Genomic DNA, 16,550 nt, shown 5'->3' with positions numbered 1-16,550 from the left:
TGAAATTTTTTCAGTGTTTGCTTTTTCTCCCTCCTTAATCACAAAGTAAATATTTAGGTTTATACCTTTTTATGGATTCATTTTATATTTCATTCCAAGATTAAACAGCTCATAAGCAGAAAATCAAGGCATCTGAAGTCAAATCTCATAGTTACTCTTCTATTCTTGAGTCTGGGAAAGTGGTAAACCAGAAAGACTTCAAGTTGTAAGAGAGCAGGGAAATCCAGAATCATGTTAAATCAGCAAATGAGAAGTGTTTCTAATGTTTTTAACTAATGCGGGCTTCTGGAGTATTACTTACAATCACCTAATCCAGCTTACTGATCTTACACGTTGGCAGCTGAAACCTGGGCTCGGGTACTCACTGAATGCCCCACTTTGGCAACCTCTATACATTGTTTATCTATATAAAAGTGGAAAGTAAAGATGAGTTTGTCTGATAGAGTTAGGAAGTTAAACAGTTTTCCTTTTTGAGTTTGGACTTCTACAGCTGCTTTCATTTTTTTCCCCCTGAAATGTTTTAAAATAGAAATCAGAGATACAGTTTAAAAAAAAAAGCCACATATAAATGAGTGGTTTTTTTTTTATTTGTTTGTTTCCTGCATTGTACTAATCCAAGAGAACTAAATTGGGGTATTTGTGCTTTACCCAAATGGTGATTACAACAGACAGTATGAGAAGTACCGAATTAACAATGAGAAAGAGAGATGTATATCTGTTACGTGAAGTTATGGGCCAGTCTGGATATACAACTGAGTAGTAACCTGTGAACCAAACAGAACATCCTTTCAGACACTTTTCTCATAATACAGTGACATCATTTACATAGCTCTTAAACAGAATAAGGTTTATATACATACGTTTGACATTGTCTCTCTGTGTGTTAACTGTAAAGTCAGGGAAAAGAAAGAAAAAATATTAAAAGATTAGGTACAGGTGAGGCTTTTGTTTTAAAATGCTATCTTTAATTATAACCATTAACCTTGATTTTATTGATGTGATTTTCAAAAGTTATTCAAGAAAAAAATGTTATTCAAGATATTTTATGTTAACAACTTAGTATTTTTAAGTCAAGTTTTTGTACCTTATGTAATAACTTACTATATAAGGAAAACTATATTAATACTGTAAATGGAAAATCATATGCTATAAGTAGCAGAGAATAAATACAATTAAACATTCAAGTTAAAATTAAAACTTTAACATTTAAAAAATAAAAATAAATGAGTACTGGAAATAATGTGAACAATGTACTAAAATATTTTTCTGAAGATAAGTTCCTAAGAAAAGTGATACTAGTGCTGGTGCTGTGGTGTAGCAGGTAAAGCCGTTGCCTGCTGTGCCAGCATCCCACAAGGGCACCTGTTTGAGTCCTGGCTGCTCCACTTTGATCCAGCTCCCTGCTGTGGCCTGGGAAAGCAGTAGAAAATGGCCCAAATGCTTGGGCCCTGCACCCGCCTGGCCTGGAAAAACTCCTGGCTGCTGGCCCAGCTCCGGCCGTTGTGGCCATCTCGGGAGTGAACCAGCAGATGGAAGATAACTTTCTTTCTCCCTCTGCCTCTCTGTAACTCAGCCTTTCAAATAAATAAATAAATACATCTTTTTTTTTAAACTGATACTGCTTATGATGAGTGAATGGTAAAGAGACACTGTCATCTCTTTCATCCATTCCAGTATGTCTAAATTAATAGAGCATTTGGCTATCGTCATGATTACCTTTCTCATGTTCCTTATCTTTATTCAAAATTTGACAGAACACAGTAAATAAATTCCCCAACTGCCTTTTAGCCTTCTTGATGCTCTCTTTCTTTTCCTTTTTTCTTGACAGGCAGAGTTAGACAGTGAGAGCCAGAGAGAAAGGTCTTCCTTCCATTGGTTCACCCCCCAAATGGCCAGGAGCTTCCTCATGGGTCTCCCACGCGGGTGCAGGGCCCAAGCACTTGGGCCATCCTCCACTGCCTTCCCGGGCCACAGCAGAGAGCTGGACTGGAAGAGGAGCAACCGGGACAGAACCGGCACCTCAACTGGGACTAGAACCCGGAGTGCCGGCGCCACAGGTGGAGGATTAGCCTAGTGAGCCGCGGTGCCGGCCGATGCTCTCTTCTATGAGTCAAACTCTTTTTCCACACCAGTTCTACACCAGTTGCTTTTGGATGCCTGTGGTGCAAGCCTATAAGGAGCTGGCCTTCTGGGCATTGGGAGCCTCCCAGATCATTCCTGTGACTGGGCTTTGCTGGTGGCAAATTGCTATGGAGCTGCTGCCCTAACTTCTTGCAATTCTACTCATGAAATCAAGGGTGTAATATTCTAGTTATTTTTCTTATGTATGTGTTTATAACTGAACATTTAACATTTTAGAAACATACACTAACTAAAATTATCTCATACCACTTGTATGCCCAGCATATTTTGGAAAATCTGGATTTGGCCTCCATACATATTGAACTACGAACCAGAACACCATGAAGGAATTTTTTTCTCTAGTTCTTGCCATAATTTGTCAGTGAAGGAATATGTTAAAAGCTTTTATATCTAACCTTTACCCTCACCAGACTCCATGATAAAAGGTGGGATGGTCTTTTTTTTTAATGGCAAGTCTAGTCATATATGCAGTATTAGTGCAAAATAGAAGCTTCCAAACAAACCTACGTTTTTATGAAAATAGAGCTACATAAACCCAGCATTGGAAACAGGACATGGGTAACAGAATCAATTAAGAATGCTGAGAAGTCATTTAAAATAGAATATGCATTTTGCATCTTTAAAAAATTCTATGCCTATTACCATGTTTTCTCCCTTCGTCTTATTGGGGATTCTCATTATGGGACTGTTAGTAATCTAAAGTTTTATCCCACAAAGACGTAAGTCATCTTGAACCTAATTTCCAAAGGTCAAAAGCTAAAATACCTTCAATGTGTTCTTGTTGTTGTAATAGTGGTAGTTTAATTAGATTGTTAAAGGGAAAGAATGAGTTTGCATTGAATTGTTTCACCAAATTTGTGAATTGGTACTGCTGTGCATATTTTACTGTTGAGGAAATAGGTCCTGAAATGCCCGGGTCACAGTGGTCTAACTGGGAATGGGCATATTGGTTCTAAAACTGTAGTATTTTAGCCCCTATGTTACATTACTTGGAAGGAAAAAAAATATATGTAATATACATATTCTTTGTAATATCATAGAAACAAAAGGAAGAATTCAGTTAGCATTGATACTCTATGAAGAGGTAGTTGTGTGGCTGTATATTACTATGTATTAACAGGATTAGTGTGAGTTGAAAAAAAAATGGTGGGCCTTGGAGAAAATTGACTCAGGGAGCCAATCTAAATACTGTTGTACCTGGAGTAAAGATAAGAATTCATTGTTTACTAATGGAAAGAAGGCAGTTTAATAGGATTTTTGAATTTTAGGCATACAAGGGACCTTAGAAAATACATAAGCAGTGGGACTTTTGTTTTTTTCAGAATTCACGCAGCAAAACTTGATCCACTCCATCTTCCCTTCTTAAGCTCCTCATCCCAGCCCTTCTGCCTTCCGTTCAGTTATTGATGTGGATACAAAAGTTCTACGGAACTTGTACTTGGAAGACTAAACAAATATATATCTTAAATGTATTCTTTCCTAGAACAGTAAGCCATTGGTTTGATTGCTCCTTAGGGACAGTTTCTTTGGAATAGCTATTAGGATAGAACAATGAGTTACCTTCTTAATCCTGTAGAAAGTTAGAACAGTTTGTTAACATTGTTTTGTTGGTAAATTGTCCCTTTTACTCACCACAAAGATTGTCCAAACACTTGTCATTTTGGGGGCAGGCACTGCAAGTGGCTCCTTTCTTATATGGCCAAGTTGGGTAATTTCCACTATAAAGTAAAAATGTCTCATTAGTAAAGGATTTTTTTGTTTGTTTGCTTTTGTTTTTGTTTTTCCAGCTTGCAAATTACTATGATTCCTTGACCAGATCCAGAATTGTCAGGTGGAAGTCCAAAGGCTGAGAGGATTAGTAAGGAGTGAAGAGGAAAGTAGAAACAGAGGCTAGAAATTAATATTTGTGGAGGTCACTTTATATGCTTATGTCTGAGAACCTATGTCTTAATGTCCATCATCTTGTTTAATTATGATAACTCTAGGAGGAAGTTGTTTTTGTTTCTGTTTTACAGATAGGAAAACTAAATTTTTTCTAACTCCAAGGCAATCCTCCTTCTTACTCTTTGGCCTAAATAATGTGTATATTCCAGCCGGCGCCGCGGCTCACTAGGCTAATCCTCCGCCTTGCGGTGCTGGCACACAGATTCTAGTCCTGGTCGGGGCGCCGGATTCTGTCCCGGTTGCCCCTCTTCCTGTCCAGCTCTCTGCTGTGGCCCGGGGGTGCAGTGGAGGATGGCCCAAGTGCTTGGGCCCTGCACCTGCATGGGAGACCAGGAGAAGCACCTGGCTCCTGGCTTTGGATCAGTGCGGTGTGCCGGCCGCAGCGCGCCGGCCGCATTGGCCATTTGGGGGGTGAACCAACAGTAAAGGAAGACCTTTCTCCCTGTTTCTCACTGTCCATTTTGCCTGTCAAAAAAAAAAAATAATAATAGTGTGTATATTCCAGAAGCCTGTCTATCTTATTCCAGCTCTCATGACCCATTTTTACTCTCAGTCGACCAACCCTAAATAAATTATATTAGATAGGAGCCTAACAAAATGTTGTGATATAAAAATACGAGTTTCTTTAGTTATTTCAAAGTGATGAACATGAACTATATGTTTAAAGAATTTGCAGGAACTGTGAATAAAGGTAAACTTGGCCATAATCTACAAAATTCTGCCAGGTCTGTGATGTGTGCTGCCCCTCCCCCTCCTTTGCCCCTAAATTTCATCTCATTCAGTGGGCCAAGCATTCTGGTGTTCTGTGTGCTCTTCAGACCAGACTACTGTTCCCCAGATTGTCAGATCTCATATCCGATTCTTTCTAATTCTTAAGCTTAAATATATGTCAGAGCTTAACCATTTCACAGAAAGTTGTTTTCCTGGTCATTTCAGCTTAAATAGGGGATTTACAGTAGCATTTAAGTTTCCTACATTGTCCCTACCAAGATGCAAATATTTTATTTGTATTTTTACTGTGTCTGCCTCAAAAAACAACTCATACGGGCAGACTGTGGCTTATTCTCTTTTGAAGCTCAGTAAATAAATGTTTGTTGAATAAATGAATGTATGAGGGCATTTAAAAAAATTTGTGGAAAATGGAATTGAAAGATGAGTTCATCTTTCTGCCCCAAATTTTGAAATCTATGCCTTTGAGGGGGACTTCAAAAAGTTCGTGAAAAATGCATATTAGGGAAAAAATGCATGGATTTCAAAACATTTTGTGCCAAAATAGACATTTTAATTCCATTTTTTTTTTCCACAACATTTAAAAGTATCCTCACATAGATTTACTCAATGTTATAACTTTGGCTCTAAGCTTTACAACTTAATATTGTTTCTAACTCTGAAGGCAAGTAAACTGATTCTAAACCAGGAGCATTCACATCTGGATTTTATTATTTTAACAAGTATAAAAATTTTTTTTCAATCACCATTGCCAGAAGTTAACATATATTCAGTGTCTTGTTTTTAAAGATTTATTTATTTAAAAGGCAGAGTTAACAGGTAGAGAGGGGGGGGGGGGGGAGAGAAAATCTTCCATCTGCTGGTCGCTCCCCAGATGGCTACAACAGTCAGTGTTGGGCCAGACTGAAACTAGGGGCTCAGACTCAGTCTTCCCTGTCGATGGCAGGGGCCCAAGCACGTGGGCCATCCGCTGCTGCTTTCCCAAGCCATAGCAGGGAGTTGGATTGGAATGGAATGCTGGTGTCACAGAGGATAGCTTAACCCACTGAACCACAACGCCGCTCCCGACTCTTTGTACATAGCTTTCTTGTGTAATTTTCATAACTACCCAAAGCAGTAGGTGCTGTTATTATCCTGATCTTTTAGAGATGAAACTGAGATTCAGATAGTTAACTAACTTGTCCAAGGTCACACAGTAAATTAACCATTAAAAAAAAAAAAAAGTAAACTAACATTGCTGATTGAATTATAGCTTTGGCCAGTTTCCAAGGCCATTCACAGCTTTTTCCATGATACACAATCTACAAACTTTGTGAAGACTGCTAATTTCTTATTTTTTGTACCAAAATAAGCTTATCTTTCCCCCTTTTTATATGATTAAGAAACAGAGACAGACACCCACAGAGCTCCCATCTACTGGTTTACTCCCCAAGTGGTCACAATAATCACACCAAATATGGATGGCTTGAACCTAACCCTTGAGCCACCACAGCTGCCATAGGGGTTTGTATCAGCAGGAAGCTGGACTCAGGAGCCAGAGCTGAGACTCAAACTCAGATATTCCAAAATAGGATACAGGATTTCTAACCAGTGTCTTAACTACCAGGCCAAGTACACACCCCAAACTTACCTTTTAATTTCATGTTCCATGAATTTTTGAAGTACCCTTATGTGAATCACTAGGAAAACACTCTAGTCGAAAAATGGACAGACCACATGATTCAGAGAAGAATATAAATGGATGAAGAAATTTATAACCAGTAATGATCAAAGAGATGCAAAGTAAGTAAAATACAAATTCTATCAAATTAGAAAATATTTAAAAATGAAAATACTGGGGCTGGTGCTGTGGGGTAGCAGATGAAGCCACTGTCTGCAGTGCCTGCATTCCATATGGACAACTGGTTTGAGTCCTGGTGGCTCTACTTCTGATCCAGCTCCCTGCTAATGCGCCTGGAAAAGCAGCAGAAAATGGCCTAAGTCTGCACCCATCTGTGAGATCCAGAAGAGGCTTCTGCCTTCTGGCTTCGGACCAGCCCAGCCCTGACCATTGCAGCCATTTGGGAAGTAAACCAGTGGATGGAAGATATTCTTTCTCTCTCTGTCTGTCTCTCCCTCTGCAGTTCTGACTTTCGAATAAGTAAATAAATAAATCTTATAAAATTATAATACCAATACTGCAAAAGAAGTAGAAACAGATATAAAATGGTGATTATATAGTGGAGGAGGTGACAGTTGGGGGGTAATTTGGCAATGGGTGTTAAAATAAAAACTACAAAACTAAAAAATGGTCACACTTTTTACCTGGTAGTATTACTTTGAAGAATTTCAGGGAAGTAAAAGAGACTGAATCTTTATAAAGTTTCTCATCATGTATTAAAGAAAATATAGGGCACAATCTAAATTCTTCAAGGGGATGAACTGCTGTGTTACCATCAACAGCACAGACCCTGGAGGTAGACAAATCAATGTCCAGCTGTGACATTCACCAGCTGCAGGACCACAGCTGCCCTGTCCATGCCTCAGTATTCTCATCAGTAGATTCAGATTAAGTAAATTAATATATGATACATACTTACTGCCTAGCACACTCAAGAATTATATAAACATTGTTTTTTATAATTATGGAAATCATGTTTAAAATTTTAAGGAGGTAAGACATGTTCATGGAAATGGTATAATTTTAAGTAAAAAGTAGAAAACATTTCCTGTGTGAAAATTTTCTAAATATGGTTTATGATTCACAAGCACACATATGCAAGTTTAAAGGAAGTGGAGTGTCAGTTCTTTCTAAAGGGGGAAAATTGTTTTCATTTTTAAAGCATAACTGTAAAAAGTATATGAGGGGGGCCAATGTGTGGCACAGTGGGTTAAGCTGCTGCCTGCAATGCCAGCATCCCACATGGAAGTGCCAGTTTGAGTCCTGGCTTCCCTTTCAGTGTAACTCCCAGGGGCTAATGTGCCTGGGAAAACAGTAGAAGGCCCAGGTACTTGGACTCCTGCCACCCACATGGGAGACCCAGATGAAGCTTCTGGCTCCTGGTTTCAGCTTGGCCTCTCCCAGGTTATTGCAGCCAGTTGAGGAGTGAGCCAATGGATGGAAGAGTGTGTGTGTGTGTGTTTGTGCGTGCCTCTAAGTCTGCCTTTCAATTAAATAAATTTTTTAATAAAAAGAGTAGATAACTCATAAATTGAGGAATTCATATTTTTGTTTTGAAAATTGTGTAACAATTGCCAAATTTTTTCATAAACCCATAAATATGATGTAACATCAATTCTCCCATTTTGTGGTATTGTGAGCATATCTAATTATTTTATGTCTCTGACAAACATTTTGGTATTGCTATTTTTAAGAATATGTGGGTATGTGTATTTATGTAGTGCTTTTAAAGTGTGCATGTGGGCGTGCAGCCACCCTACCTACAACCACACCCAAAAAGATGTAGGGAATGTTAATGGGTAGATCTCCCAACAGACAAGTTAAGGGTTATATCCATTTTCTTCTTTATACTTGATCATCTATACTTCTTATAATGAAGATGAATACTTTTAAGATAGAACTGGGTTTTGTTTGAGTGTTTTTAGAGTGTTTCAGGGATTCAGGCACTTACGGTGGTCCATAGTTGCATATAAAATGTGCTACGTTGGAAAAACTGGGTAAGCCAGAAACTTGACTGCAAAACTGCACTGCACAGCCGACTTTGTAACTATCAGCCCAAACAACCTGAAAGGAAACAAGGATTTTTGGTAGAGAGAAACATTACAATGAGTATTTGGGTGTGATCATAAACGTGGTGAGGTGTGCTCACTGTCGTTACTTAGCGTACTTACTCCCAGGGACGTTGTGGGTGTTCAGAATACAGCTGTAATTACTATTTGTGTGTGTGCATGGATGTGTGTGTGTGTGCAATTCTCATAAACATATGAGCAGTAATTAAGATGATCTTTGGCAGTTATTACAATGAAGAAATAAAATTCCAGAGTACTGATGGGGAGGAGAGGAGTGTTAACTTGAGTTAACTTGAGTGTTCAGACTTGTGTGTTCAGAAAAGATATCTCTGAAGAGGAGGTGCTTAGACCGAGACTTGAACGATGAGGATGCAGCCCTCAGGGCGAACATTTAGGAGACCTGAATGATGGAGGAGGAGGATTCCATGCCCAAGGAGCAGCATGGACAAAGGCCCTGGGAAGCACTTGAGTGGAGATAAGAATGGCAGCAGGAAGGCAAGTGGACTGGGATCTAGTCAGCAAGGGAGAGTCACAAAAGATGAGCTCAGAGGCAAAATGACAGAGAGAAAAGAGGAGAGATTGATTTTCCATCACCGGTTCATTTTCCAAATGGCTTCAACAGCTTGGTCTGGGCGAGGCCAAAGTTAGGAGCCAGGAACTCCATCCTGGTCTCTCACATCGGTGCCCAAATACTTGAGGCATCTCATTCTGCCTTCCTGAGCGCATTAGCAAAGAACTGGATCGGAAGCAGAGTAGCCAGGACCTGCACTGGCACTCTGATATGGGATGCTAGCATCCCAAGCAATGGCTTAGCCCTCTGTGCGACAATACTGACCCCTGGATCTTGGCAGTTCTTGTATGTGGGTCAGTGACGTGCTTCCTCATGTCTCAAAAACCCCTTTGGTCGTTATGAAGTAAATGAACCAGAAACAGCAAGGGAAGAAAGGTAGTGTTGGAGGCTGTTTCAGCGGCACAGACATGAGAAGCAGGTGCCTCACACTCAGGTGATGACAATGGATCTCCTGCGAACTGATCAGGTTCAGGCCTCAACTTGGAGGTAAAGCTGAAAGGATTCATTCTTGTTTTGGGTATGGGGTAAAAGAGAAAATGCAAAAAAATAAAGTCCTGGTTTGGAATGTTAACAATCTTTACCGAGATGGAGAAAAGTACAGAAGCAGAGCATGGGCGAGGGGTTCCGGATGCCTGCCAGACAACCTAAAGAAGAGCGATGCCACTGCTAGACTCAGCCGTCTGCAGCTCAGAGGACAGGCTGAGGCCAGGGACACAGATCAGGAAGTCACGGGGGTGGATGAGATCATTCAGGCTGAGACAAAATAGGTAACAGGGTAAATGAGAGCGTGGGATAAAGAAAAACAAACAGCCCACAGGCACACAGAAAAGGGGTGGTCAGTGACACAGCAGGAAGACGAAGGGCAGAGCCAGCTTTGTTGGCAGCCCGGCTGGTGCCTAATATGGTGGTCATGGCCCACAGTTGCTCCACCTTCGTTTAAATCATCGCTGTCGCAGGTTTCACAACTTCACTGGTACTTCTCCCTTTGCCTTTTGAACAGCAGTTTCCACATCTTTGTTTTGCACTGAGCACCACAAATGATATAGCTCGTCTTGACCACGAGCATTTCGTATTGTGGAAGACTAAAGAAGGAAGTATTTTAAAGAACTAGCAGAAGACAAACCTAAAGTTAAGTGCACTCCTCCTTACAGTAATATCAAAACACATTTTACATCCATTTTTACTCATTTTTGGAATAATTGTTTGAGTAATGAAAACTGTGCTAAATAGAGGAGACACAAAGGTGAGTGAGCTGGAGACAGCGAATGCCTTCATGAAATGTAAAGAGAAGCAGGTGTGAAGCCGTGTGTTACCCAGCAGTTTGACTTTAGCGAGGTGGAAGGTAGAGCATGGGACCCTTCTCTGGAAAAAAGTGTTGAGCTGGAGCTGGAAGCAGCGGGCTTTGGTAAGAGCTGACCCCAGAGAGTTAAGCCACTGCTTGGAGCACCTGCATGCCCTTGGCATCGAGTCCCAACTTTGCTTCTGATCCAGCTTTCTGCTAGCGCTCACCCTGGGGTGCAGCAGGTGCTGGCTCAGGTGGTTGAGTTCCTGTCACCTGTGTGGGAGAATGGGGTGAACTTCCTGGCACCTGGCTTCAGCCTGGCCCAGCCCCGGCTATTGCAGGCTTTTGAGGGGAGTGAACCAAGGGATGGAAGATTCATTCATTAGCTGCCCGCCCCCATCCATCTCTATCTCCCTCTCCCTCTCCTACTCCCCCCCACACATTGTTCTTCCTTGGAAATAAATAAATAAATAAACTTTTAAAACTGGAGATATTCTCCAAGGAAGGGTTCTCTGTGCATTTCATGACCAGAAATACCCTGAGGTTAACTGCATGCTGCACAAGGACTGGAGCAGTGTAAGCCAGCGTCTCCCCGAGACAGCCTAGGTGGATGCGACCTGTTAGCCCTCAGGCTTGATCCTGTGCTTACACTTTGACTTTTCGATCATTTCTGTCTTATTTTTAAGATCTCTTAATTTTTATTCACTGCATCTCAAGTAGTTTTTAAATGGGGGTGGGGTGTTTTGTTTAAGATGCTCCAAGCTACTACATGACACTGCAATTGTCCTTGATTCTGTCTTTTAACAAGTTGCTGAAGTGAGTTTCCTGCATACTAACGAGGTCCAATATTCTCTGTTCCTGGTGCCATCACCTTAGCTCACTGTACATTGTTGTCCTTCGGTCTTCCAGTGCTTTCTTCCGTGGTATTATGTATCCTAAGTATTCTTATCTTTAGGTCCCCTGTGCCTTCAGTGCTTCTCTTCCCCAAACTGTGCAAATGTTCGTTTTCATTCATTTTGTGTTCTAGTTGATCTCTTGAAAAATCAAATGTATTAGAGTAATTAACAAGTAGTAAAATTCATTCTTTTCTGTTTGTTAAAGTTTACTTTATGTATCTGAAAGGCAGAGTGACAGACAGAGACAAAAAGCGCTCCTCCATCAGCCAGTTCACTCTCCAGATGGCTGCAGTGGCTGGAGCGGGGCCAAGCCAAAGCCAGGAGCCAGGCCTTCCTGCTTTTCTACATGGGTGACAGAGGCTCAAAGAATTGGCCATCTTCTTCTGCTTTCCCAAGTACATTAACGGGGAGCTGGGTTGGAAGTGGAGCTACCAGGGCTCTAACTGGCACTCTGATATGGGATGCCAGCACTGCAGGCAGCCCCTTATCTCGCTGCAACGTAATGCCATCCCCCTAAGTATACATTTCTACAAATTTTGCTGAAAGCATACAATTGTGCAGCCCTTTTTACCATAGTCACCCTGCAAAGATCCCCTGTGTCCCCTTGTGATCAGCCTCCACCCTGACCGCCACCCCCAGCCCAGTAATTATTAATCTGCTTTCTGTCCATGTGGTTTTGCCATTTCTAGAATATTACATAAAGGAAATACGTTTAAAGGTAGTTTTATACCTACCTTTATACCTTTATACCTAATCTCTTTCACATGGAGTAAGCATTTGCAACCCATGCATGCCCTCGTGTTCATTAGTGGTCACTCCTTTGCATCACTGAGTAATATTGATTGTGTACCACAGTTTATTTATCCACTCACGTTGGTCTCTTTTGAAAGGCTCCATGGGTATGCAGGTTCTGGATTAAAATTGTGGGCTCTGGGGCTGCAAAGCCTGAGTTCATATCCCAGATCTGATACTTAGTGTGTGATGCTGGCTTTAACTTCTTCATCTGTTAAATGAAGTTATAACAGCACCAACTGCACGAGGCTTATTTTGAACTTCTGGATGAGCTGGTAAAAAAAAATGCTTAGAACACTTCTGTAACACAGCTAGCACTCAGCAAATGCTTGAATTTTATTTCTTTACTGCTAATTTTATTTTCCTTTTTATGTTAATGAAAATTCTTCATTTTCAATCAGGCAGGTATCTGTTGTATGCTTTCTTTCTTTTTATATGGCAGATAAAAGCCATAATTACAACAAGAGAGTAAGAACTACTTATTACTGAGACCCTAGTGTCAGGTGTGATGTTAAGCGCTTTACATGTGCTGTCATTCTTAATCCTCATAACAACTGAATCCATAGGTGTTATTGCCTTTATTTTTACAAATGAAAAATTGAAACTTAATTCTGGCCGGCCGTGAAGTACTTTTAGGAAAGTCTGTGCCCTAAGCAAGATGCTTTCAGAGTGTTTTCCCCTTTACTGAGTCAGGAGTCTGATAACAATGGTAAGAGATAGGAAACCTGAAATTGTGAAAATGTCCTAGCTCTATTGGTTTTCTGAGAATGTAACAATAAAAATCTTAAGCAAGGGATGGGGTAGATACGAACAAAAATAAGATCAGTAGTGCCATCTTGTGGTAATTCCTGGTACTATCAAACCCAAATAATCTAATAGTCCTAACTATTGCCAAACTTCACAAAGCTGAACTGGCAGCAGCAAAATATCAATTTATTTAACCTTCCATATTACTAACTCAAAGTTCTTAAATGTAGTCTATCTCCAGTTCAAGTAAATCTGAAATGTTGAACATGTCAAGAAATACTTTTATGAGGACATAAAAGATACTGAACCTATTGTCTTTCTTCTCGTAAGTTAGCCAGTAAGCTTATTTTATTTATTTGAAGGGCATAGTGACAGAGAAGACAGACATCTCCCATCTGCTGGTTTACTCCCTATATGATCGTAGCAGCCAGGGCTGGGCCAAGCCAAAGCTAGGAGCCAGGGACTCATTCCCACTCTTTCACAGAGTTGGCAGGAACCCTGCTACTTGAACCATCACCTGCTGTCTCTCAGGGTTTGCATGATCAAGAATATGTAAATGGAGCACAGCCAGGATGCAGGCATCCCAAATGGTGCCTTAATCATTGGCGCCAAATGCCTGCCCCTGATTCAGTTGCCTTTACTCCATGCAACCATCATCATTTGGCCAAATCTTCAACTAGCTTGATTTCAAAAGAAGATTATGATAAGTTAGAGGTTATAATACCCATTTGAGATAACTTCTGAGCATGGATTTAAAATGGCAACTGAGAAATCTTGAACTCTCTAGCAAGATTTCTTGTAAGGATGAAAACAATGAGTCTTTGAGCTATCAGATCCTTCTTTCAATATGACTGTGAAAAATAAGCATGAACAAGGGATCCCAAGTCTGGAAAACAGAAGCTGAGACAATAGCTTATGTGCTGACAGTTTACTGAGGTCAACTCTCAGAGAAACGGGAGTGAGGAGAAATAGTGAGTTAAGCCAGGGGAAGTGGACTGCAGCTGGGAAGGGAGGCTGACCCTTCAGAGCTAGCCTGCCTTTGGGAAAGGCACGTGTGTCGACGGATGCATGATAGTGTTGGGCTAGTGCAATTCAGACACTGATGCAGTGCCTCATGGGCAAAAGGACAGAGCAAGTCTGGCCAAAGCAGACAGAGGTGCAAAATTTCACTCAGCAGGAGTTACATGAGCTGGATGAGGTTTGTCAAGTGAACATGAAAGGCAAGAGAATCCCAGGTAAAATTAGCAAGTGTAGAAGGTATACAAAGTGTATGAAAAATCCTGGTACTTCAGATTAATGGACAAAAGCTCAGTGTGCAAATAGAGATCAGAGGACTGCTCTATTGAGAACAGACCCCTAAACCATACTTGCATATACAAGTGACGACACTATATGTCCATCACTCAACAGATTCAAAAAAGAGGAAGTAACTAAATTTATGTCACATGGGCCTGAGATTTCAGAGATGAACCTCCTGAAGTTAATTGGATGGGGGCTGGCACTGTGACATAGCAGGTAAAGCGCCACCTGCAGTGCTGGCATCCCATATGGGCACCTGTTTGAATTCTGGCTGCTCCATTTATAATCCAACTCTCTGCTATGGCCTGGGAGAGCAGTAGAAGATGGTCCATGTCTGTGGGCCCCTGCACCCACATGGAATACATGGAAGAAGCTCCTGGCTCCTGGCTTCGGATCAGCCCAGCACCAGCCATTGTGGCCACTTGGGGAGTGAAGCAGCGGATGGAAGATCTCTCTCTCTGTCTCTCTGTCTCTCTGTCTCTCTGTCTCTGCCTCTGCCTCTCTGTAACTCTGCCTTTCAAATACATAATATTTAAGAAAAAGCAATTAATTGAACATGTTTGTAAAATTTCTCCTTATATAAAAGAAAAAAGGAAAGGTAATATATTGGATGTGATAAGACTAAAAAGTCTAGCCTACCAATAGCAAACCCCAAGCTGAGTGATCCTACCATTTTTTTCTCTTTGAGAGACCACTACCTTCTACCCCCCACTCCAGAAGAGGGACCCTTGTCTTGGGGAGTATGTCCAGGGATTTCCCCTGGGTTTGGGAGGGTGCAACATCTGCAGCTGCATTTGAGTGTTTGTAGTGTTTAGTGCTCTATATTGAGGGCCATGTTCAATTCTTACAACAAACCAGCACAAGCAGGCTCAGAGAGTTAAGAATTGTTTCCCCCCAGTGCCATTCAGCTAGTAAAAGGCAGAGTTGAGACTCAGATACCAGATGTGTTCTAAGGCTTAAAATAACCCCAAGTGTATGAATTATCTAACAAAGAACTAATATTTAGTTCTGTACAGATTGGTGGCTCCCACATAATGCTTGCAAATTGCCTCAAGCCCTATCTCTTCTTTTCTTGGAATCTGCTCTATTCATTATTATTTTTAAAGCAAGAAAGTAACCCCTTACTCCCTCAAATTTATAGCTTACTTTGTATTTTCTGAGCCATAGATTCTAGTTTTCTCCTCACCGCTGCAAGGACACTTTCAAGCAAATATTGTGTAGATGCTTACCTGAGTGTAATGGCCGCAGACTTTTGTGCACTTCCGAGTGCTGAAGTCATAGTATTGCACTTCATCATACCAGTTTGTGACAGCTGAAGACACAGAGAAGAGGGAAAGAGAGCCGGTCCATATATTTTCTCCCAGGGAAGTGAAGTTTGGGTGCAGCTTATGGGGTGGCTTCAGCTGAAAGTTGTGTTCAAACTGACAATTTTTTGCCCATGCTTTTGCAATTCTGGCAAGTGCTGGGTCCCAAGTCTGCAAAAAATATTATTGAACAATACAGGGGTCAAGAATGATATTTCTTACTCAACCATGTAACTGAGATGAGTAGGTAGGAATTTGGATGGGAAATGAGGTGCGATGACAATACTAGAGAAGTTTTGTGAAATACAGAATCTTAGTGAAGAAGATAACTGATATTTTACTCAAAGGTCCAGTAAGTGCAAAGTACTGAACACTGTTTATTGGCCACAGTAATCCATGTTTTCAGTGCTTGGAAAGGCTAAAAACCAGATCAAAGCTCCATATCTGGGACTCAGATCCAGGCTTTACTGAATCAACATCTCATCTTTCCTCAGATGCCATGCTGCCTTCCTCAGAAATTCAATACTCTGCTGGGGGGGGGGGGGGGAGAAAGAAAGAAAGAAAGAAAGAAAAGAAGAGGAGAAGGAGGGAGGGGAGAAATGAGGAAGAGATGAGTCAGAGATTAAAAACAAAAAAAAACCAAAAAAATAAAAAATAAAAAAGTTAACCAGGAAGAAAATATCCAAAAAGAGAAGTGATATCTACCCAAATACCAATCTACCCAAACGGAAGTGCCCAAAAAGAGAAGTAAAATATATTTGGAGACTTTGTAACAAAAGCTAAAAGGCAAACTGAATGTGTTCTGATCACAGATAGTGAATTTGCAGCACACAAAAATCATAGTGAAAACAGCATTCCGGATCAACAAGGTGTTACCCCCAAAGTCGATACACATTAGTTATTTTTGGCTGGCACTCCACAAACACTGATATTTTTCTTACCATGTAAAGCATGTCACCGGCTGTTGGATTCACCTCTGAGCGGAGCTTGTTATGAATGTGAACGCAGTCTTTGATGAACTCTTCATTTGCTATGTCTGGCAGAGTGCTTGCTGTATACGAGTAACTGGAGACAAAAGAAACCATGCATGCCGCGATGGTAAGTCTGACTCCCAT

General features: G+C 40.9%; 1 protein-coding gene across 1 annotated transcript; it reads right to left on the bottom strand.

Moving 5' to 3' along the window:
• Window positions 1-565: 565 nt before the first annotated feature.
• GLIPR1 (GLI pathogenesis related 1) lies at window positions 566-16,550 on the bottom strand. The gene is made up of 6 exons (XM_002711344.5): window positions 16,377-16,550; window positions 15,361-15,606; window positions 8,427-8,539; window positions 3,775-3,860; window positions 861-887; window positions 566-764 (listed from the first exon to the last, which is right to left on the bottom strand). The coding sequence occupies exons 1-6, from the start codon at window positions 16,548-16,550 to the stop codon at window positions 610-612; spliced, it is 801 nt and encodes a 266-aa protein (XP_002711390.1). The 3' UTR covers window positions 566-609.

Source organism: Oryctolagus cuniculus, chromosome 11 (assembly GCF_964237555.1).
Source record: "Oryctolagus cuniculus chromosome 11, mOryCun1.1, whole genome shotgun sequence".
Taxonomy (NCBI): Eukaryota; Metazoa; Chordata; class Mammalia; order Lagomorpha; family Leporidae; genus Oryctolagus; species Oryctolagus cuniculus.
The sequence above is the reverse complement of the archived record's forward strand: the minus strand, read 5'-3'. Positions and strand labels throughout refer to the sequence as shown.

Coding starts and splice junctions, on each gene's coding strand:
- GLIPR1 (XM_002711344.5), bottom strand. CDS start 16,550: ATGGGAGTCAGACTTACCATCGCGGCATGCATGGTTTCTTTTGTCTCC. Junction 15,607..16,376: donor CCGGTGACATGCTTTACATG/GTAAGAAAAATA, acceptor TATTTTTTGCAG/ACTTGGGACCCAGCACTTGC. Junction 3,861..8,426: donor ATATGCAACTATGGACCACC/GTAAGTGCCTGA, acceptor TTTACTTTATAG/TGGAAATTACCCAACTTGGC.